This window comes from Leopardus geoffroyi, chromosome B2 (genome assembly GCF_018350155.1).
Source record: "Leopardus geoffroyi isolate Oge1 chromosome B2, O.geoffroyi_Oge1_pat1.0, whole genome shotgun sequence".
NCBI lineage: Eukaryota > Metazoa > Chordata > Mammalia > Carnivora > Felidae > Leopardus > Leopardus geoffroyi.
In genome coordinates this window covers 97,248,765-97,270,545 of record NC_059332.1, presented here as the reverse complement: position 1 = coordinate 97,270,545, position 21,781 = coordinate 97,248,765, and the positions used below count along the sequence as shown (strand labels likewise).

The window sequence follows — 21,781 nt, the reverse complement described above, 5'->3', positions numbered from 1 at the left end:
TGTGATTGATTTACCATGAGTTCTCTTCTACCTTTCATTCAGATTGGAAGCAGGCCACTTTCCTTATTCCGCTCAAGCCCCTGAAAGCCTCCTGGAATGAGCCAGGCGATGGGGATAAATTGCAGGGGCTGCACACAGGGGAGCCCTTTGGCTTGCATGTCCCCTAAGGTCAGTAGCAAAGGGGGAGGGTGCACAGATCCCTCAGGGAGTGCCCGCTGCAAAGACCTGGCGAGGGGGTGGAGAGGAGCTGGCAGGCCCCAAGCTCTGGCTTTCCCTTCATCATCCTGTGACCCGCCCCCCCCCCAAGAACCTTAGCAGGTTCTTCTCTCCGACCTCTTCTCTCCGAACGTTCTGGGCTCTTCGTCCTCATCCTGAGGATATGAGTTGCTTCAGAGCTGTGCTCCTGCCCGATATTGTACATGTATCTCTTCTCCCCTAGTAAGTGGTGGACCTCTCAAAGAGGGAGGGGAATGTAGGGGACTGGCTCCATCGTGGCACCTTGGAGACTTCGCACATCTCCACATAGGCCACTCAGGCAAGGCGTGACCACACACGATCTAAGTCCTGGCAGAATTCTCGTGAATCCAGGCAGAATACCTCTTGGAGCATGGAGCCGCTTCCTGGTCCCTAACTGCCCAGGAGGCTGTTGTAGGACAGTTTCTCATTGCCTCCTGGGTGCCGATGAGCTGTGGGGCTTTTGCTTGGCTCTCCTTCAGAGTACAGCTACAGACTCTGAGCCCGCTCCTCGGCTATACCTTTCATACTGCAGTCATCTGGCCCCTTTTGTTTCTGTGTCGTCCTGTGAGACAAGGGACACGGGGGAGCTGGCACTCCTCTTGCTTTTCTGTCTATGTAAGTAAGAAACAACTGGACAAGGGCTTGTTGCCTCTTTACTGATTGACTCTGCCAGTTTTACTCAACAGGGAGTTTAGAGATCTAAACTTACTGTGCAGACAAGGGGCAGAGGCCCAGAGGTTGAGTGACCTGTCCCCATCGCTCAGCTGATTAGGAGCTGAGCCAGGACTGGAGGCCGACCTTGTAAGTCCATAGTCGTTTCCACTAGCACCTAATTCTATGCCGTATGTACTATGAACTCCCACTGAAGTGGTTGTTGATCTGATCAATCACGTCTTTGCAGTTATTTGGTGTCCTGGTATGCAGTGCAAGTAAATGCTCACAACCCTGGCACGTGATGAGTGTAGCACCCACGTGTCACATGTTGCTTGTGCTGGATAGCCCTTCCAGGGTTCAGAGCACCTGGCCCATCTAACCTCTTACATGCTGGTGCAGCTGGCCCTGGCTGGTCAGTGCCCACAGATGGCAGAGCCACTCTCTGGAAGAGGTCGTAGATTTTCATTCATTTGTTTGTTTTTATATAAAAAAATTTTTTTTTAAATCTTTATTTATTTTTGAGAGAGAGACAGAGTGTGAGCAGGGGAGGAGCAGAGAGAGAGGGAGACACAGAGTCAGAAGCAGGCTCCAGGCTCTGAGCTGTCAGCACAGAGCCTGACACAGGGCTTGAACTCACGAACTGTGAGTTCATGACCTGAGCTGAAGTTGGACACTCAACCGACTGAGCCACACAGGCGCCCCTGTTTTTATATTTTTGAATACACACAAAATACAGCAGGTGGAAAACAGTGTGCAGAGAAAAGTCCCTTTCCCTCTCCAGTCCCTAGATCCCAGCCCTCCCACACCTCCCACCTCCAAGAGACAACTGCTACCACCTTTAAGCATTTCCAGAGATATTTCAAGCATGTAGAAGTGTATATGCATGCATACGTGTGTATATATTTATGTGTCTTCCTCACCCACCATGTAATAACATGCCATACATGCTACTGTGTAAATGTAAACATTTATCCTGAAGGTCATTTGCTCTCATTTTACGTAGCCATGATTCTGCTGACCACAGCAATGGCAGAGAACATCCTATCGCTCCCCTCCCCCCCAGTTTCTTCTCACAACCCATGGGTTTGTATGTAGGCATGGCCCCACGTGTGGCCATAAGTAGACAGACTCTGTCCTTTGGGATAGATAGCAGAAAAGATAGGGAATTCCCAAAGGAGGCTTTCTTACAAAGCGCCCATTCTGTCTGGTCATTAATTGACCTGACTTACAGAGCAGGCAGATGCCATCCTTTTCCATGTATGACTGTTGGGGTCTAACTAGGAAATCTCTTTAGCACTTAAGACACTGGGTATTTAATCCAGGGAAATGGTCACACGGTGATGAAGAGCCAAAACAGGAGACTGGAAAATCAGCCCCAGTCCTGGTGGTTGCAACCATCCCTAGGCTGGAGGGGGAGAGGGAGGAAGTGGTGTTGCAGAAGGCAGACCAGGTAACCTAGCCAGAGCTAAAGCCACTGGAGAGAAGTTCCTGGCAGAGACTTAGTGAAGCAAAGCCAGATTCCTTGGCTTCATCCATGCCAACCGCCAGCCTTCAAACTCAACCGGCGCCTTGCACTGGGCAAATCCAGCCAGCAGCCAGCTGAGGAAGACGGGCCAAGGGCCAACTCGTGGAATCTCCAGAGCGCCGTCTTCTCTAGGGATGTCACCTGAAGTGGAGGAAAGCCTGTCTGTGTCGGGGACTTGATTAGAGAAAAGAGATGGGCACCTGCAACAAGGAGGCGGCATCTAGTCCCTCCCAAGCTTGGCACCTGCTTTCCCTTGCTCTCTGAGGCTCACCTGAGGAGCTGCTCCAGGCCCGCGGGCCCCAATTGTGGTGCTGGTGTTAAAAGCAGCTTCTCTCTTCTTCTTGTGCTGGCTGAGGGGACTGGCAGGTCCCAGAAAAGAGGTAGATTTAGGCTACAGCTGAGCAGCAATCCTGCCAATGAATTATTCATTGCTCTGGTCTGCCTGTTTCTCATGTTTCAAATGTTCTAAAGTTTCTCCAAATCTTACAGATTGGAATGGCGTTCTTCCCACTTCACTGTGCATATTCTCCACTCTTGCTTTAGGTACCTTTCCTCTCTCCCCTTATATATATGAACCTTGGCTCTCTATCACCCTGGCTGCTGCACCCTTACTGGGTGCAGTAAAGGTTCCAGTGTGTGGGAGGGAGGGGGTTTTCTAAGTTCAGCCAAGGGTGGAGTAGATTTGACAGACTTTTCAAGTCTGCCCTCACAGCAGATGGCTGCTTGCAGGAGGCAGGAACCACCCCGCCCCTGCACCTGACCCAACAGCAGAGTTGGGAGCCCTACCTGTGGGGGAGACATTGCTGTCCTGAAGTCTCCTTCTATGTGTTAGGCACCTCTAGGAACCTCTTTTCAGGGGGTTGAGGGAACAAGTCTGCACATGACAACTACCCTCAAGACTTTTAACAGATTCATCACCTTTGAACATTCTGTAGAACCTGCTTTCTACCTGGTTGTTATGTGGGACAACTGGACCTAACTGGTTCTTTCTGTTCCTGGATCAGTTCCTATTTTTCCAGGACAAGTTGTCTTATTTACAGTTTCTTTGTACCTTGTCTGTTAAGACAGGTAGAGACAAGGGCATATTGGTACATAATTAATGGAATAAAATACCTAGAGATACACTCTCCCATATTTAAAAAAATCAACAAAAATTAATTATATTTTATTCTATTCACTCTTCTATTGATTGCAGCCAAAGTTTGGTACACTTTATCTTAGGTTTCTAAGTATCGGAAAGAACGCCTAGCTTTTCACAAACGATTATTTCAATTTATTATATTACCATTGCTGTTGTAGTTGCTGTTATTGCTTCATACATGGTTACAACTTTCTTCTTTGTCCTCTAGCAACACCCCTGATATTCTTAAAATCATCCTTGTGCTGGTGGTAACAATAAGATGTCTCAAGCTATTCCTAACCTTTCTCTGTCCCCACGATATGGCACACGCTATCTTTAAGGAGTCTTGGTTTTATTTAAAGTGGAGAATAGTATCAGGAAGCAAAATGTGAGTGCCGGGGGTGAGTACCCATGAATGTTGGCTCTGGCTTTTGTTGGCCCAATTTTTGCGTCAGAATTGGGGAAAACGTGTATTAAGTTCTCTTTCTCCATTTAACAGATTGTTTTACTGTCCCTCTTCTTATGGTATGAAGGTTTCATTGACCATCAACGTGTTCTATTATGTTGATATATTTCTATTCAAAATTTACAGAGATGAAAGCACACTTCTGACCCCAGCTGTGGGCTGTTAGCTTAGGTGAGATGGTAGACGCCACGGTGAATGGTACTGCCTCCAGTGCCAGGTGCACTCTGTGGGTGCAGGATTGCACGGGCTGCTGTGAAGAGCAGAGTGACATATGAAACATGGCCCCTGGCCTCGAGGAATGCACAGAAATCATTTATGTGCATGAAACAATGAGAAAACGACATGAGCCATCATTCCATTGGTGCCTACTGCAACCAGAGGTGCAGGCAATGGCGGGGGTGGGGGGCGAAGGCGTTGAGAGAAGGGAGGGTCAGTGAGTGGAGAGGGAAAGTCTGAAGCAGGAGAGTATGGGCCACCTTGGAGAATGGTTGCATTTTAGAGAGATGCCAAGGCACATCCTTATCACTGGAAACCACCTCACATACAGGACCTAGGCAGCCTGGGAAGCCATGGATCTGAGGGTGTGTACGAGGCTGCTGGTCCAAGAATGACACTAGAGGTACCAGCTTATTGGTGAATTCAGTATGGTGCCTCAGAATGAAAGAAAACAAGATTGTAGTTGTACTTTTGAAATGACAAGGAGAGCATCACACCAAGGATAGGAACACATGCCATATGGTTAACAGAAAGAAATAATTTAGAGTCCGCTAGGAGTTTAGACATCTTTCTTTTCTTTTTTTCATTTTTCTGTTTCTTTCTTTTTTTAATTTTCATTTTAACTCTTTTTAATTTACATCCAAATTAGTTAGCATATAGTGCAACAATGATTTCAGGAGTAGATTCCTTAGTGCCCCTTACCCATTTAGCCCACCCCCCTCCCACAACCCCTCCCGTAACCCTCAGTTTTTTCTCCATATTTATGAGTCTCTTCTGTTTTGTCCCCTTCCCTGGTTTTATATTATTTTTGTTTCCCTTCCCTTATGTTCATCTGTTTTGACTCTTAAAGTCCTCATATGAGTGAAGTTATATGATTTTTGTCTTTCTCTGACTAATTTCACTTAGCATAAGACCCTCCAGTTCCACCCACATAGTTGCAAATGGCAGGATTTCATTCTTTTTGATTGCCATGTAATACTTCGTTGTACATCTTCTGTATCCATTCATCCATCGGTGAATGGGCTCTTTCCATACTTTGGCTATTGTTGATAGTGTTGCTATAAACACAGGGTTGCATGTGTCCCTTCGAAACAGCACACCCGTATCCCGTGGATAAATGCCTAGTAGTGCAATTGCTGGGTCATAGGGTATTTGTATTTTTAGTTTTTTGAGGAAACTTCATACTGTTTACCAGAGTGGCTGCACCAGCTTGCATTCCCACCAACAATGCAAAAGAGATCCTCTTTCTCCACATCCTCGCCAACATCTGTTGTTGCCTGAGTTGTTAATGTTAGTCATTCTGACTGGTGTAAGGTGGTATCTCATTGTGGTTTTGCTTTGTATTTCCCTGATGATGAGTGATGCTGAGCATTTTTTCATGTATTGGTTGGCCATCTGGATGTCTTCTTTGGAGAAGTGTCTATTCATGTCTTTTGCCCGTTTCTTCACTGGATTATCTGTTTTTTGGGTGTTGAGTTTGGTAAGTTCTTTATGGATTTTGGATACTAACCCTTTATCTGATATGTCATTTGCAAATATCTTCTCCCATTCTGTCAGTTGCCTTTTAGTTTTGCTGATTGTTTCCTTCGCTGTGCAGAAGCTTTTAATTTTGATGAGGTCCCAGTAGTTCATTTTTGCTTTTGTTTCCCTTGCCTCTGGAGACATGTTGAGTACGAAGTTGCTGCAGCCAAGATTGAAGAGGTTTCGCCTGCTTTCTCCTCGAGGATTTTGATGGCTTCCTGTCTTACATTGAGGTCTTTCATCCATTTCGAGTTTATTTTTGTCTATGGTGTAAGAAAGCAGTCCAGGTTCATTCTTCTGCATGTTGCTGTCCAGTTTTCCCAGAACCACTTGCTGAAGAGACTGTCTTTATTCCATTGGATATTCTTTCCTGCTCTGTCAAAGATTAGTTGGCCATATGTTTGTGGATCCATTTCTGGGTTCTCTATTCTGTTCCATTGATCTGAGTGTCTGTTGTTTGTGCCAGTACCATACTGTCTTGATGATTACAACTTTGTAGTATAGCTTGAAGTCTGGGATTGTGATGCCTCCCGCTTTGGTTTTCTTTTTCAAGATCGCTTTGGCTATTCGGTGTCTTTTCTGGTTCCATACAAATTTTAGGATTATTTGTTCTAGCTCTGTGAAGAATGCTGGTGTTATTTTGATAGGGATTGCATTGAATATGTAGATTGCTTTGGGTAGTACTGACATTTTAAGAATATTTGTTCTTCCTATCCAGGAGCATGGAATCTTTTTCCATTTTTTTGTGTCTTCTTCAATTTCTTTCATAAGCTTTCTATAGTTTTCAGCATATAGATTTTTCACCTCTTTGGTTAGATTTATTCCTAGGTATTCTATGGTTTTTGGTGCAACTGTAAATGGAATTGATTCCTTGATTTCTCTTTCTGTTGCTTCAGTGTTGGTGTATAGGAATGCAACTGATTTCTGTGCATTGATTTTATATCCTGAAACTTTGCTGAATTCATGAATCAGTTCTAGCAGTTTTTTGGTGGGATCGTTTGGGTTTTCCATATAGAGTATCATGTCATCTGCGAAGAGTGAAAGTTTGCCCTCCTCCTGGCCGATTTGGATGCCTTTTATTTCTTTGTGTTGTCTGACTGCAGAGGCTAAAACTTCCAATACTATGTTGAATAACAGTGGTGAGAGTGGACATCCCTGTCTTGTTCCTGACCTTAGGGGGGAAGCTCTCAGTTTTTCCCCATTGAGGATGATATTAACGTTGGGTTGTTCATATATAGCTTTTATGATCTCAAGGTATGCTCCTTCTATCCCTACTTTCTTGAGGGTTTTTATCAAGAAAGGATGCTGTATTTTGTCAAATGCTTTCTCTGCATCTATTGAAAGGATCATATGGTTCTTGTCCTTTCTTTTATTGATGTGGTGAATCACGTTGTTTTGCAGATATTGATCCAGCCCTGCATCCTAGGTATAAATCCCAGTTGGTCATGGTGAATAATTTTTTTAATGTATTGTTGGAGCCAGTTGGCTAATTGTTGAGGATTTTTGCATCCATGTTCATCAGGGAAATTGGTCTATAGTTCTCCTTTTTAGTGGGGTCTAGTCAGGTTTTGGAATCAAGGTAATGCTGGCTTCATAGAAAGAGTTTGGAAGTTTTCCTTCCATTTGTATTTTTTGGAACACCTTCAAGAGAATAGGTATTAACTCTTCCTTAAATGTTTGGCAGAATTCCCCTGGAAAGCCATCTGGACCTGGACTCTTGTTTTTTGGCAGATTTTTGCTTACTAATTCGATTTCCTTACTGGTTATGGGTCTGTTCAAATTTTCTATTTCTTCCTGTTTCAGTTTTGGTAGGGTATATGTTTCTAGGAATTTGTCCATTTCTTCCAGATTGCCCATTTTATTGGCATATAATTGCTTATAATATTCTCTTATTATTGTTTTTATTTCTGCTGTGTTGGTTGTGATCTCTCCTCTTTCATTCTTGATTTTATTTATTTGGGTCCTTTCCTTTTTCTTTTTGATCAAACTGGCTAGGGGTTTATCAATTTTGTTAATTCTTTCAAAGGATCAGCTTCTGGTTTCATTGATCTGTTCTATGGTTTTTTTGGTTTCGATAGCATTAATTTCTGCTCTAATCTTTATTATTCCCTGTGTTCTGCTGTTTTTGGGTTTTATTTGCTGTTCTTTTTCCAGCTCCTTAAGGCGTAATGTTAGGTTGTGTATCTGAGATTTTTCTTCCTTCTTTAGGAAGGCCTGGATTGCTATATACTTTCCTCTTATGACTGCCTTTGCTGCATCCCAGAGGTTTTGGGTTGTGGTGTTATCATTTTCATTGACTTCCATATACTTTTAATTTACTCTTTAACTGCTTGGTTAGCCCATTCATTCTTTAGTAAGATGTTCTTCAGTCTCCAAGTATTTGTTACCTTTCCAAATTTTTTCTTGTGGTTGATTTCGAGTTTCATAGCATTGTGGTCTGAAAACATGCATGGTATGGTCTCGATCTTTTTGTACTTACTTAGGGCTGATTTGTGTCCCAGTATATGGTCTATTCTGGAGAATGTTCCATGTGCACTGGAGAAAAATGTATATTCTGCTGCTTTAGGATGAAATGTTCTGAATATATCTGTTAAGTCCATCTGGTCCAGTGTGTCATTCAAAGCCATTGTTTCCTTGTTGATTTTTTGATTAGATGATCTGTCCATTGCTTTGAGTGGGGTGTTGAAGTCCCCTACTATTATGGTATTACTATCAATGAGTTTCTTTATGTTTGTGATCAATTGATTTATCTATTTGGATGCTCTCACATTTGGCACATAAATGTTTACAATTGTTAGGTCGGTCTTCTTGGTGGATAGACCCCTTGATTATGATATAACGCCCTTCTCCATCTCTTGATACAATCTTTATTTTAAAGTCTAGATTGTCTGATATAAGTATGGCTACTCCAGCTTTCTTTTGTTGTCCATTAGCATGATAGATGGTTCTCCATCCCTTTATTTTCAATCTGAAGGTATCTTTAGGTCTAAAGTGGGTCTCTTGTAAACAGCATATAGATGGATCTTGTTTTCTTATCCATTCTGTTATCCTATGTCTTTTGATTGGAACATTGAGTCCGTTGACATGAGTACTGAAAGATACTAATTTATTGCCATTATGATGCTTGTAGAGTTGGAGTTTCTGGTGGTGTTCTCTGGTCCTTTCTAATCTTTGTTGCTTTTGGTATTTATTTATTTATTTATTTATATTTTTTTTCATATTTTCTCCCCTCAGATAGTCCCCCTTAAAATTTCTTGCAGGGCTGGGAGTGGTCATAAACTCCTTTAATTTTTCTTTGTCTGGGAAACTTTATCTCTCCTTCTATTTTGAATGACAGCCTTGCTGGATAAAGAATTCTTGGCTGCATATTTTTCTGATTCAGCACACTGAATATATCCTGCCACTCCTTTCTGGCCTGCCAGATTTCTGTGGATAGGTCTGCTGCAAATCTGATCTGTCTTCCCTTGTAGGTTAGGGACTTTTTTTCCCTTGCGTTTTCATGATTCTCTCCTTGCCTGAGTATTTTATGAATTTGACTACGATATGCCTTGTTGATGGCCAGTTTTTGTTCATCTAATGGGGGTCCTCTGTGCTTCCTGGATTTTGGTGTCTGTGTCTTTCCCCAGGTTAGGAAAGTTTTCCGCTATGATTTGCTCACATAACCCTTCTACCCCTATTTGTCTCTCTTCCTCTTCTGGGATCCCTATGATTCTGATGTTTCTTTTTAATGAGTCACTGATTTCTCTAATTCTTAAATCGTGTTCTTTTGCCTTAACCTCCCTCTTTTTTTCTGCTTCATTATTCTCTATAAGTTTGTCCTGTATATCGCTGATTCTCTGTTCTGCCTCATCCATCCTTGCTGCCACTGCATCCATCCATGATTGCATCTCAGTTATAGCATTTTTAATTTCATTCTGGCTGTTTTTCACTTCTTTTGTCTCCGCAGAAGGGGATTCTAATCTATTTTCGACTCCAGCTAGTATTCTTATTATTGTAATTCTAAATTCTGGTTCAGACATCTTGCTTGTATCTGTGTTGGTTAAATCCCTGGCTGTCGTTTCTTTGTGCTCTTTTTTTTTAGAGTGAATTCCTTCGTTTTGTCATTTTGAAGGGAGAAAAGGAATTAATGAGGTAGAAAATTAAAATTAAAAAAAATTAAAACTAAAAAATTAAAAACACACACACTCACAAAAATCGAATAAATGATGCTAGATCCTAGGTGTGTTTTGGTCTGGGTGTTGAAAATCGTTTGACAGATTAGAGAAAAAAAAGGGGGGAGCAAGAAAAAAAAGGAAATTGTTTGAGAATTTGAAAAAATGAATACACTGAAGTAGACTAAAATGAGATGATGGGGGTAAAATAGAATTTGAAAAAATATACATAAAAGTAAAGAATATAGTAGGAAAAAATTAAAGAAAAATATTTTTAATAAAAATTAAAAATAAATATGAATTTTTTCTTTTTCTGTATTCAAGAAAAAGAAACAAAAATGAGAAAAAAGAGAAAAAAGAGAAAAAAAGGAAATTGTTTGAAAATTTGAAAAGGTGAATACACTGAAGTAGCCTAAAATAAAATGACGGAAGTAAAATAGAATTTGAAAAAATTTACACAAAAGTAAAAAATGTAGTAATAAAAATTAAAGGAAAATATTTTTAATAAAAATTGAAAATAAAAATGAATGTTTTCTCTTTCTGTATTCAAGAAAAAGGAAAGAAGTGTAAAAGAGGAAAAAAAAAAGAAAAGAATAGGTGGACCTGCTAACAGATTGAAGTAGGGCTGAAATTACTTCATTTTCCCCTAGAGTCAGTCTATGTAGCACTTTCTAGTCCATAAACTAAGCTGGCAGTAAGACTTGGGTTCTTGAAGACTGAAGTTGGCCCATGTGGGCGGGGCTCAGTGTAATGGCTCTTCTCTCCACTAGATGGCGCTGTCAGCCTGCTGGGGTGGATTGTTGCGGTGCTCGTAGGTGCGTATGCGCATGCGCAGGAGCGGTAAAAATGGCGTCACCCAGCTGCCCAGTCTGTTCTCCCGGATCAGCAATCACGCACCTGTCTTCTGTCTTCAGCTTTTGTCCACTCCCTGCTTTTTCACTCTCTGTGACCAGGCCCCAGGCAGTACCTCTCACCCGAGTTTTGTCTCAGCTGCAGCTGTTTTCCCCGACCCTTTACTTCCAAAGGACTGCGACTTTGACCTGTTCCGCCCCTCTGCAGGAAGGTCTCACTGGGCAATGGCCGAATGAGCAATGGCCGAATGCCGGCTGTACACAGGAATGCTTGCTGGACCCTGCTGCTGCTGATGCCCAGAGACTGCGGTCAAGTGCCAGCCTGCCCCAGAAAAAGTTCGTGAGATAGTGTAGCAGCAGTATTTCAGGGGTCATGGAAAATCACAACACACATCTGGCACCAGACTTCACCCTTAATGACCTTGTTCCTGCACTAGCATATGTAGCCATTTTCTGGGGTCTGCTGGGACCAGGTGGCTTCAAAACTCTCTACCAAATGTCTTTCCAGCAGTGGAACTGCTTTCCCCGTGTGGCCCAAGAACCTCCTGTCCCCCACTCTGTTCCTGGGGATTCACTCTTCCCACCAGAGCACCGCCAGGTATCGAGCTGAGGAGTTGCAGACTTTGTGCTCCCCTTGTTTACAGTCTTAATGGAATTTAAACCCTCTCCTCTCTCCCTTTTTAGTTTAGTCCCTGCGGCTGTTTCCAATTTTCCACTTTCTCTCCAGCTGCTTTTGGGGATGGGTGCTTTTCCTGTATTCCGACCCCCCTCCCCATCCCAGTCTCTGTCCTCTCTCTGCTCACAAAAGTACCTCCCTTCCTGTGCCTTCTCGCTCCCCAAGTTCACCTCTCCGTGCCGCATACCTGCTGAATTCTGTGGCTCAGGTTGTGCAGATTGTTCTGTTAATCCTCCAATCAGTTTTCTAGGTGTGTAGGATGGTTTAGTGTTGGTCTGGCTGTATTTCATGGATGCGAGACACACAAAAAACTCCCATGCTGTTCTGCCATCTTGGCTCCTCCCTAGACATCTTTCTAACTGCCTCTTCTCAAAGCTTTTAGAAGCAACAGAAAGCCGTTGATCCGGCTTCCAGTCTGGCTGGCCCACCCTTGTCCATGTGCTACCCAGCAACCCTGCACACACCTGCTCTATTGCATTTAGCTTATGCTGCCTGGGAAAACCCTAGCTCTGATGTTACCTTTTTGTGTTTCTCCTGCCACCATTCCTTCCAACTCTGTTAAAAGAACTGATTTATTTCTTCCTGCTGTTCCTATAGCGTTTTACATGAATCCTCTGTAATACTGTCCATCTCACATATTATTTATTTATTTATATATATATTTATATATATCTTTATTTACCTGCTGTCCATAGTGAGTATCTTAGGAGATGTGTTTTATTTATTGTCATCCATAATCCAAGTGCCTAACACAGTATTTTACACTCACTACATATTTAACAGGTATTTGTTGGAGGAATTAATAAATAAATGAGTGAATGAATGAGTGAATGCATGAATACATGCCTCAGGATTGAGTTAGGTGACTTCAGTGGTCCCATGCTATTGGTGTCTGCTTTCGACTTGGTAACTCTTGGTTCTTTACCTTGATGAAGCACCATTAGCCAGGACTTTGGTTTGTGTGTATTAGATTTGCAAGGCTAACAGGTCAAATGTCACCCCCAAATTCACAGACCAGATCTTAGTTCCTCTTGGTTCAGTTGTAATAATTCCAGCTAAGCCTTGTTTTGATAAGAAGAGGGAGATCTAGGAAAGCAGCAGTAAATCACTTCATTTAATATGTCAAGCCAGGAGTTGACAACCGCTTATAGGGTATAACTAGAAGATTTATAGACCTGATGATTAGGCTGCTCTAGGGACAGAATCTTTTATGTTTATTAAAACTCTTTGCTCCAAGATGGCTTCCAAACCGACCTGAACCAAGGCAGCCTGTATTTGCTGAAGTCTGCGATTGAAAGCAGAGAAATTCAGAGGTACCATATAACACATGCAAGATTTTGAGAGTTCTCAAGTGATGTACATATTTGGTTGTATCAGACTATGTGTCGGTGGAGAGGTTGTCTTCGGCAGCATTTGAGGTCTTTTAAGGTCTTTGGAGATGAGGGAAGTTGTTGGGAGAGGGCAGTAACCCAACTGCCACCTGGTGCCTCAGTGGCAGGGCTTGCAGGGTATCAAGGAGGGACCAGGGAGTGCACTGCTGCTCTTGAGAGCTGGTTCTCTCTTCCTGTCTGCCGTCTGTTTAGACACTCTTATTAGCTCGGAAATAACCTTCTCCATTATTTTTGGTGATGAGGTCCTTTTTTTTTTTTTTTAAATTTTGTCACAGTTTGTTTAGGATGTTAGAGCAGTGGTCAGTGAAGTTCTGTAGCTCAAGTGCCAAAACCATTAGAAAACAAGAAAACAAAAGGCCATTTGAAGATGCACAAATTTCCAAAAAAAAAAAAAAAAAAAAAAAACCCGAAAACAACAATAACAAAAAACCCAACTTTCCAGACAAGGAGAATTATTCACTCATTGTTTATTTTTCCATTTATGGTGTTTTTCTGCCGAGGGTTTAAAATATTCCAACAATGCAGAATGGTACAAAGACAGCAAAAACGTCTTTCAATATCTGTCTGCCCAGAGACAACTATCAGTCTTTTGATGATAATCTTTCCGAGACCTCTTTCCATGCTTAACACATGCAGACTTATCTCTATTATATACATAAAAAGATATGAATAGAATCATAGCACATATACTATTTTGTAGTCTTCAATGCAATTTTATATGTATACACACATTTACATTTATAATTTATGAATGTGAAATATTCTATTCACAAAATATCCACTTTATAAATGTGAAATAATTTACTTAACTAAACTGGTTTTGAGAGACATTTTGATTGCTTTCAGTTTTTCACTATTATAAACAATGTGCAAAGAATATCCTTGGCCATATGTCTTTGTGTTCTTCTCAGATGCTCTTCTTAGGACAAATCCTTAGGAGTAATATGGCTGGATTAGGAAGCGTGCATCTGAAAGTTAAGAGATTTTCAAATTGTCCTACAGAAAGGTTAGCCAATTTCCACCCCTACCAACAGTAAATGGGAATCCTCATTCCTCTACTCCTCACCAGCATGAACTATTGATTGATTGATTCATATTTATCAATCTGATCAGCAATATGTGACATCTCAATGTACTTTTGGGGGAGGTTGCCAGTAAAGTTTAGAAGCTTTTCTTTTGATAATTGACCATTTCTTTTCTTCATTTCCTCCTTCCTTCCTTCTTCTCTCTGAATCATCTGAGTCCTTTGCCCATTTTTCCATCGCAGTATTTATTTTTATTTTTATAATTTGAAGGAGTTTTTTGTATTAAGCTTTTGTTGGTCCCATATGTAGCAAACAGTTTTTTCATATTTTCATTTTTCCTTCTGCATAATTTGCTTTTGCTGTATAAAGCATTTGAGTTGTATGTAGTCATGTCTATTAGTCTTTACATTTCCAAACTGCTTCCTGAATTTTTCACATAGTTAGAAAGTCTGCCTCCATTCCAAGAGTATTAAAATGTTGAACTTCATTGTCTTCAGTAATTCTTGTTTCTTTTTTTGAGGTCTATTTTAGTCTTAGATATCTCTAGAATTAATTTAGCTCAAATAATAGTTAAATTTTTCTTTATTTCTTTAAATTTTTTTAAATGTTCATTTATTTTTGAGAGAGAGAGAGACAGACAGACAGAGCATGAGCAGGGGAGGGGCAGAGAGAGAGAGAGAGAGAGACAGAATTTGAAGCAGGCTCCAGGTTCCGAGCTGTCAGCACAAAGCCCGACATGGGACCTGAACTCATGAACCGTGAGATCATGACCTGAGCCAAAGTCGGACGCTTAACCGACTGAGCCACTCAGGTGCCCCAAATTTTCTTTATTTCTAAGTGTCTGTTTTCCACAGCTCATTTGTTGAGATTTCCTGCACTGATATGACAAATGATCTTAAGTTTCAAACAAATGGAAACTTAACGTATGTTTAATTTCTGGCCTAGCTTTTCCATCAGTCTGATTGTTTAGCCCTGTACCTTACTGCTGCCATTGTTACAGTTTTATAATATACTTTAGAAACCAGGAGGGCAAGTCTCCAGTGGCCTTTGTTTTGTCCTTCTTTTCTTAAAGTCTGTTTGGATTTTTAATGTGATTGCACTTATAGAATGATTTAGGTGAAAATTATACTTCAGAAATACCCATCTGTCCAGTAACAGAATAATCATTTTTAAATCTTATTTTAAGGCATAAGTAAGATTTTTTTAAAAAAATATTATTTTCTTCTTGTAAGTCCTACTTATTGAATTTCATGAAGAACTATGAAGGGTCTGAGATTTTTATCCTCTGCAAGCAAACAGGTCAGCCTACCACAATGTCATGGATATGGTAGAAGAAAAATGGCTCCCAGTCCAGAGGCACAGCAGGTGGTTTGTCTTCATGTTCCCACCTGTTTCCCTTGTCCAAGTTCCATGGCGATGATGTACATGCTGTGGGTTTGTGTCACAGCTGAGGAACTCTAAGCTCAGGAAATCAAATGAGAGGTCAGAATAACCTTCTGTGACCTAACTGATGAAAAAATGAGAGGAGTAAACTGAGGAAGAAGAAAGAGCATTCCAGGCAAAGGGAACTACATATGCAAAGGCCCTGTGGTGGGAGGAATTTTGGCAACTATAAACACCCGGGGGGAAAAAAGTCACTATGGTAATTCCATTGTTTTTCTGGCTCAGGGTGCCATAGAAAGCTAAGAGTGTATTATTTTCATTAGGATTTGTTGCTGTTCTTTATTCTTAAAGAACTTTTCTTCAGACACAGAGAGCCTCCTCATTATGGAAGACAGCCTCTTAATATATGTTTGAGTATTTTCCTTTTCTGTTAGTTTTTTGCTAATGTTTATGTATTTATTTTGAGAGAGGCAGAGAATGTGAGCAGTGGAGTTGCAGAGAAAGAGAGAGAGAATCCCAAGCAGGCTCTGTGCTGTCAGGGCAGAGCCCATTGTGGGGCTCAATCTCACCAGCTGTGAGATCATGGTCTGAGCTGAAATCAGGAGTTGGAGGTTCAACCAACTGAGGCACCCAGGCACCCCCTTTTCTATTAGTTTCGATCTTTTCATTAAACATCTGATAAATTGTCATTGTCTATCTTCCATAGTTATGTTCTCCCTAAAAAAAAAAAAAAAAAAAAATCCCATCTTCCTTGTTTCCCCTGCATTCCAAGATTGGGACCCTTCCTTGTTTTCAGTATTAAGTATTCAGTATTTGTTATTTTTCCTTTTTTCTTTCTTTTTTTTTTTTTTTTGGTTCATGTCTTAGTTTTGGAAAAGGACATTTTTGGAGACCCTGAACTATTGTCACCATCATTTCCAAAGTGTCTGAGTCTGTTATTAAAATACCACTTTGTGTTTTCCCCTAACTCTTTAAAATTATTCCAAGGAGACTTTCAGAGAACCCCACATAATTAAAATAACCTCTTCAGTTTTTAAAAATCTTGTTACTTACTTTGGGGCGCCTGGGTGGCGCAGTCAGTTAAGCGTCCGACTTCAGCCAGGTCATGATCTCGCGGTCCGTGAGTTCGAGCCCCGCGTCGGGCTCTGGGCTGATGGCTCAGAGCCTGGAGCCTGTTTCCGATTCTGTGTCTCCCTCTCTCTCTGCCCCTCCCCCGTTCATGCTCTGTCTCTCTCTGTCCCCCCAAAAATAAATAAACGTTGAAAAAAAAAATTAAAAAAAAAAATCTTGTTACTTAAAATTGCATTTACTCGCATATTAAAATATTGATTTGTGAGAAGGAATTGAAAAATAGTATCTTCTTGATCAGTGGATGAACCATCTCCAAGTATTTCCCCAATTACTGTAGTGCCTCGTGTGCCACCAATAATAGTTCACTGTTGGGGCACTTGGGTGGCTCAGTTGGTTAAGTGTCTGACTTCAGCTCAGGCTCAGGTTGTGATCTTGCAGCTCGTGAGTTCGAGCCCAATGTCTGGCTCTGTGCTGAAAGCTCAGAGCCTGGAGCCTGCTTCAGATTCTGTGTCTCCCTCTCTCTCTGCCCCTGCCCCATTCACGCTCTGTCTTTCTCTCGAAAAATAAATACATTGAATAAAAACATTGAAAAAACAAAAAAAATAATAGTTCACTGTTGCTCCAACTAGCATGAAATTCATTAATCAGATTTAGTTTTCAGGAAAGCTCCTTCATACCCTAAGATAGATGCACTTCAAGTAAGGAAGTGGAAAGTCGCACAAGTCCTGTTTTTTCCTCACAGTAGAGAAAGAGAATTAGAACAACAGAAAAGCTCAGTTTAAAAGATGGCTTTTTTTGAGGTGCCTGGGTGGCTCGGTCGGTTAAGTGTCTGACTTTGGCTCAGGTCATGATCTCACAGTCCATGAGTTCAAGCCCCGCATTGGGCTCTGTGCTGACAGCTCAGAACCTGGAGCCTGCTTTGGATTCTGTGTCTCCCTCCCTCTCTCTCTGCCCCTCCCCCACTCACACTCTGTCTCTCTCTCTCTCTCTCTCAAAAATAAATAAACATTAAAAAATTTGTTTAAAAAGATGGCTTTTTTTGTAGGAAATATTTTTTTCTAACATACTGAGAAATTTGGGGATAGTTCAGCATAATTTTGAGTGATACAAATTCTTAGGATAATATGCTAGTCACCCGTCCTTCACTCTTCAAAACCTATTCAACAAGAAGACTTTTGTGAGGGAGTATCTAAGTTAGCAGAGGATCACAATTCACCAGGGAAGGAACACAGCCAATTGAGCCTTCAAAAACAGGAGGAAAGAGATTCAATGCCTTCTCTGAACCTCGGGTTTCTCTTATTGACTTTTGATCTTAATGTTAGATACATCGCTGACCTTGTCCCTAGAGGCAAAGTAGAAAGGTAGAAAAACCTGTCCTAGACTAGAAAAAGAAATCCCATTTCCAAAATCTGTAAACTAAAAATGGAGAAGCAGACACTTGATCATGATAGCTCAAAATGGGACTCAGATCAAGTTCCACACAGCAAAGATCTTACTGAATAAATTTTGGTGGGTTTTCAATGTTTTGGGAAGCCGCTTTTTTGAAAACGAGTGTTTGGGGTATTTGTTGGCACTGGGGGATGTTGACAGTAAGTCCAGAAATGGAATGATTCCCTTTGTTCACATATTGATGGGTTTATCTTCATTGATTATGATTCATTGACTGTAAGATGCCCTTGATAATATCACACCTCATTATTTCATGTACCAAGAAAGAAAAATTGCTCCTTACAGAATTTGATGTGCTTGCGATGCTTTAGGGTGCATTGTGATTTCAGAGATGTTATTTTGTAAAAAAGTGTGCATTTTAGAATCAATGAGACATGGTGTTTTTCTTACACAAAAACAAGGAAAATCGACATCCTCAACAGCTTGTCTATCTACCTGAAATACCTAACAATAAACAAATTTATGCTTTAAAATTCTATGTGTTAGGTATGATATTTCCAAGAGCAATCAATATTATTGAGTAGATACCGTTAATATTCAGAGAATTAACAAAGTGAACTGGCATTTGTAAAAGATGCCCCAAATTTCCCATCATGTTTTAGGATATCAAATATCCACTATTTGATATTTTCCTTCCCGAGCAAAGCAATCTGGTTCCTACAGTGGCTGCCCAGACCTGGGGGTAGGGACCGCTTCCATCATCTTTCCCAATTTTTCCTGTGGCCTCTTGAGCAAAAGCTTCTCATTTCCAACTATTGGCTACCATTAAGCCTCAGAAATGAGTTTTGTCACCTAACATCATCCCTGAGTTAGAGTGTAGAGTTCTTTCCGTCCGACTTGTTACATTTCTTAACATTCAAGGAAATCTGACCCTTGAGCTCATGATACCGCTGAGCTCCCTGGGTTGGAGTGGATCAACTACCTCTTGCTGCAAGATTTAGTCAACTCTACCTGAGAGAGCTTATCATTAGTATATATTTTTTTAAGTTTTATTTATTTTGAGAGGTAGAAGAGGGACAGAGAGAAGGAGAGAGAGAATCCGAAGCAGGCTCTGAGTTGTCAGCCTAATGTGAGGGCTCGAACTCATGAACTGTGAGGTCATAGCCTGAACTGAAGTCAGACGCTTGACTGACTAAGCTACCCAGGGACCCGTATCATTAGTATTTTTAATGCTATGAATATTATAGCATGTGGGGTATCTGTTTGGGGGAAAGGATGTGTCCATAGCGAACAATTACCAACAGTTCTACCGTCTCTGCCACTTATGTCATTTCCTTTCACTTTTTTACCACATACATTTTTGCATAGTGGAGATCATTTTTAAGCACAGTTTATGAGACGCTTTTTCATTCAATCTCATGTTGTTGAAATAATATGGTTAAAGACTTTTAACCAGGTGATTGTTTTGTTCTGTAGATAATGTTAACTATTCCCCTATTGCTTGTTATTTGGGCTCCATCCATTCTATTTTCGCAATTCTAAAACATGCTAAAATGAACATCTCTGTAGGTAAATCTCTATCCGCATTTTGACCGAGGGACATAACTTTAATACAATTGATTTGTACCGTTACATCCCTTCCATAGGAAAAATAAAGGTCATAACAATTTATAACCCAACCAAAGGGGCAGCAGCGAATGTGAGGGAATAGTTGTATTTATCTAATGCTATTATCGTATCACTTCAAGGTTGAACGAAGTGGGGAAACGGAGACACGCATTGATAAAGTCGTCTCGTTGCTGGCGGCACCATCGGTTGCGTTTGGAGCTGGGAATCTATTGTCCTCTCCACCTAGACAGCATCTCCCCTGCTTCGTTATAGCCCTGTGGAAATTTGCTCTCCTTGAAATGATCCCAGAACTCCAACGGCACTGTAAAAACTCCTAGTGGTGCCTGGCTGTCTCGTATTTGGTCTTCCCCTCCAATAAAGGATAGGCATGGCCAAAAACACCAAATGGGATACATGTTTGCCTTGCAAACCAAACAAACCCTTCTGTTTTTGTTTTGCTTTGTGTCTGGACTAATTCCTAGCACCTCTTCTGCCCGTGAGCGATTTGTCACTTCCTTCTGTAAGACTGGCACCAGCAGACATGCAGTCTCAGAGGATCCCGGGGAGAAAGCGAGGCCGACCCCCACTGCACTCAACACCTATGAAGATGGCAGTGCATAACCTTTATTCTGCTTCAGCTGGTTCTTTGCCAGCAGCGAAGATCCCAAAGAAAAGAGGGCGGAAGCCTGGGTACAAGGTACGGCTCCATCATCTCCTTTCTCCACGGCGACATTGGGCTGGGGCATGGGTGCTTGGGCAGAGCCCCACCGCAGAATGTGAGGAAAGGCTGGGAGCTGGGTAACGACAAGATGAGAAGTAAGTTTCTCTCAATGAAGTCTGTGACAGACAAGGCCTCATTGTTACAGCGGGGCCCACATTGCATGCTGTCCCCGTCGTGTGCATTTGTACAAGTGGAGAAAGCAAATTGCACCAGATGGGGAAAGTTGTAAGGCGAGCAGATTTTAGGGTCATAGCTAAACACACATTTTAAGACTTGCATTTAAATTAGTGTTTCAGACACTGAATTTTCCCCTCACTGTGCCTACTAGGGCGGCGCTCAAAGCCACTTTCCAGAACTCATTCGTCATTTATTTTAGTAAAAGCAGATGATGTTCCTGAAACACTTAAATTAATAATGCGTGCAGCCTGGTGTCAGAGGACATAGAAGAATTTTCCCAAACAGAGCCTAAACAAGGGGGACTCATCATGAAAATTCAGGGTGTTAATTCATAGTTTCCTGCTTATAAAAAGTGCTGACGTCAAGTTTGGCTTCAAGGAGGCGTATCAGGCAGAATTAAAATCCCGTGACCCTTGGAAGAATTAACAATTCAGAGTGGCAGGGGGTGGAAAAGAAATTCTCTGATGTAATTGCAATCACATAAAGCAATCTGAACCAGAGGAGGGAGAGCTTCTCCTCCAAGATGTTTTTGAAGAGGCTACTAGAGAAGAAAGACTATTGAGTTCATTCTCCACAAGACTTTTGGGCATTAGAAAATGAGCTTCAGAAGTTTTCCTTCCTTTAGTTTTTCTTGAAATAAAGAGCTTATGTTTCCATCTTGAGATCTGAATACTCAAACCAAAATGCAAATTGGCAATTAACTCCCATATATTTAGGAAAATGTATGGAAATTATTTCAGGTCAGCAGAAAGACAAAGCTTCCGGAAGAATCGGTGATGAATTCAACCTTTATCCCTTTGGTTCTCCGCAGTTCTTCCAACTGCTGGAAAATAAAAACAGGAGGTAGGGGGACGGTGACTCAAAGTTGTTTGGGGGTCATGGGTTTTAGTAAAAGAAGCTTTTACTCAGCCACCTCATGAAGTAAAATCTTCTGTCACTGGTTACTTTTCTAACAAAGAGAGCCTCCTCTTTCTCATGGGCGCTTCAGCTTCAGCATTGTTTCTCTGAAGCCGGCATAGGGCAGGCCCTCCCAGCTCAGCTACCTGCGCCATTGCTGAGGTCTGGGTATTGAATCTGGAAGGACGGAGCAGGGCAGCCCTTCTGTGAATAGAGCCAGGGAGCAAGTCCAGGATCTGAAGAAACACACTGAAAACTTCTCTCTCCTATTTGGCCTTTCTCCTACTCCCCTGGGAGCTGTGACCCAAGAATGAAAATTACCAACAGACACAGCATTTCTAGGGCCAGGAAAAATGGGAATTCAGTCCATGGAATGAGCCCGACTTGGCAATTTTCCTGTCTCCTAAAAGGGGCAGTTTTCAGGGCTCCTAACACTCAGAGACACATCAAAGCAGGAAGTAAGCTTTTGGAATGGTTAGCTGACAATGTAGGCCCTGCACATGGCAGGCAGATCTCATGTCCATGCCTCACAGGGCTACTTGGCTAAGGGCAATGGGCCACAGCTCTTCCTTGAGTCCATCTTCCGTGTATTTGGGGAACTGTGTGGGAATTTTTCAGGCCAGCAGCTCCCAGACAGCTCCCCAAGTGTTCAAGAACACCTCCAAACCAGGTGCTAGTCTGCCGGAGTGCTGACTCCCTCGT

At 41.7% G+C, this 21,781-nt stretch overlaps 1 protein-coding gene across 3 annotated transcripts in view; it reads left to right on the top strand.

The window, feature by feature from the left end:
- SCML4 (Scm polycomb group protein like 4) overlaps positions 1-21,781 on the top strand; it is a 124,248-nt gene that overhangs the window by 38,077 nt on the left and 64,390 nt on the right. The window contains exon 2 of one of the 3 annotated variants that reach the window (XM_045499195.1): positions 19,767-19,981. The exons of 1 other annotated variant lie outside the window; for it this stretch is intronic. In XM_045499195.1, the coding sequence (XP_045355151.1) occupies positions 19,826-19,981 (156 nt within the window). In that variant the 5' untranslated portion in view covers positions 19,767-19,825. Of the gene's footprint in view, positions 1-19,766; positions 19,982-21,781 lie in introns of those variants that run through there. One more of the 3 variants, XM_045499197.1, reaches the window with a different exon arrangement.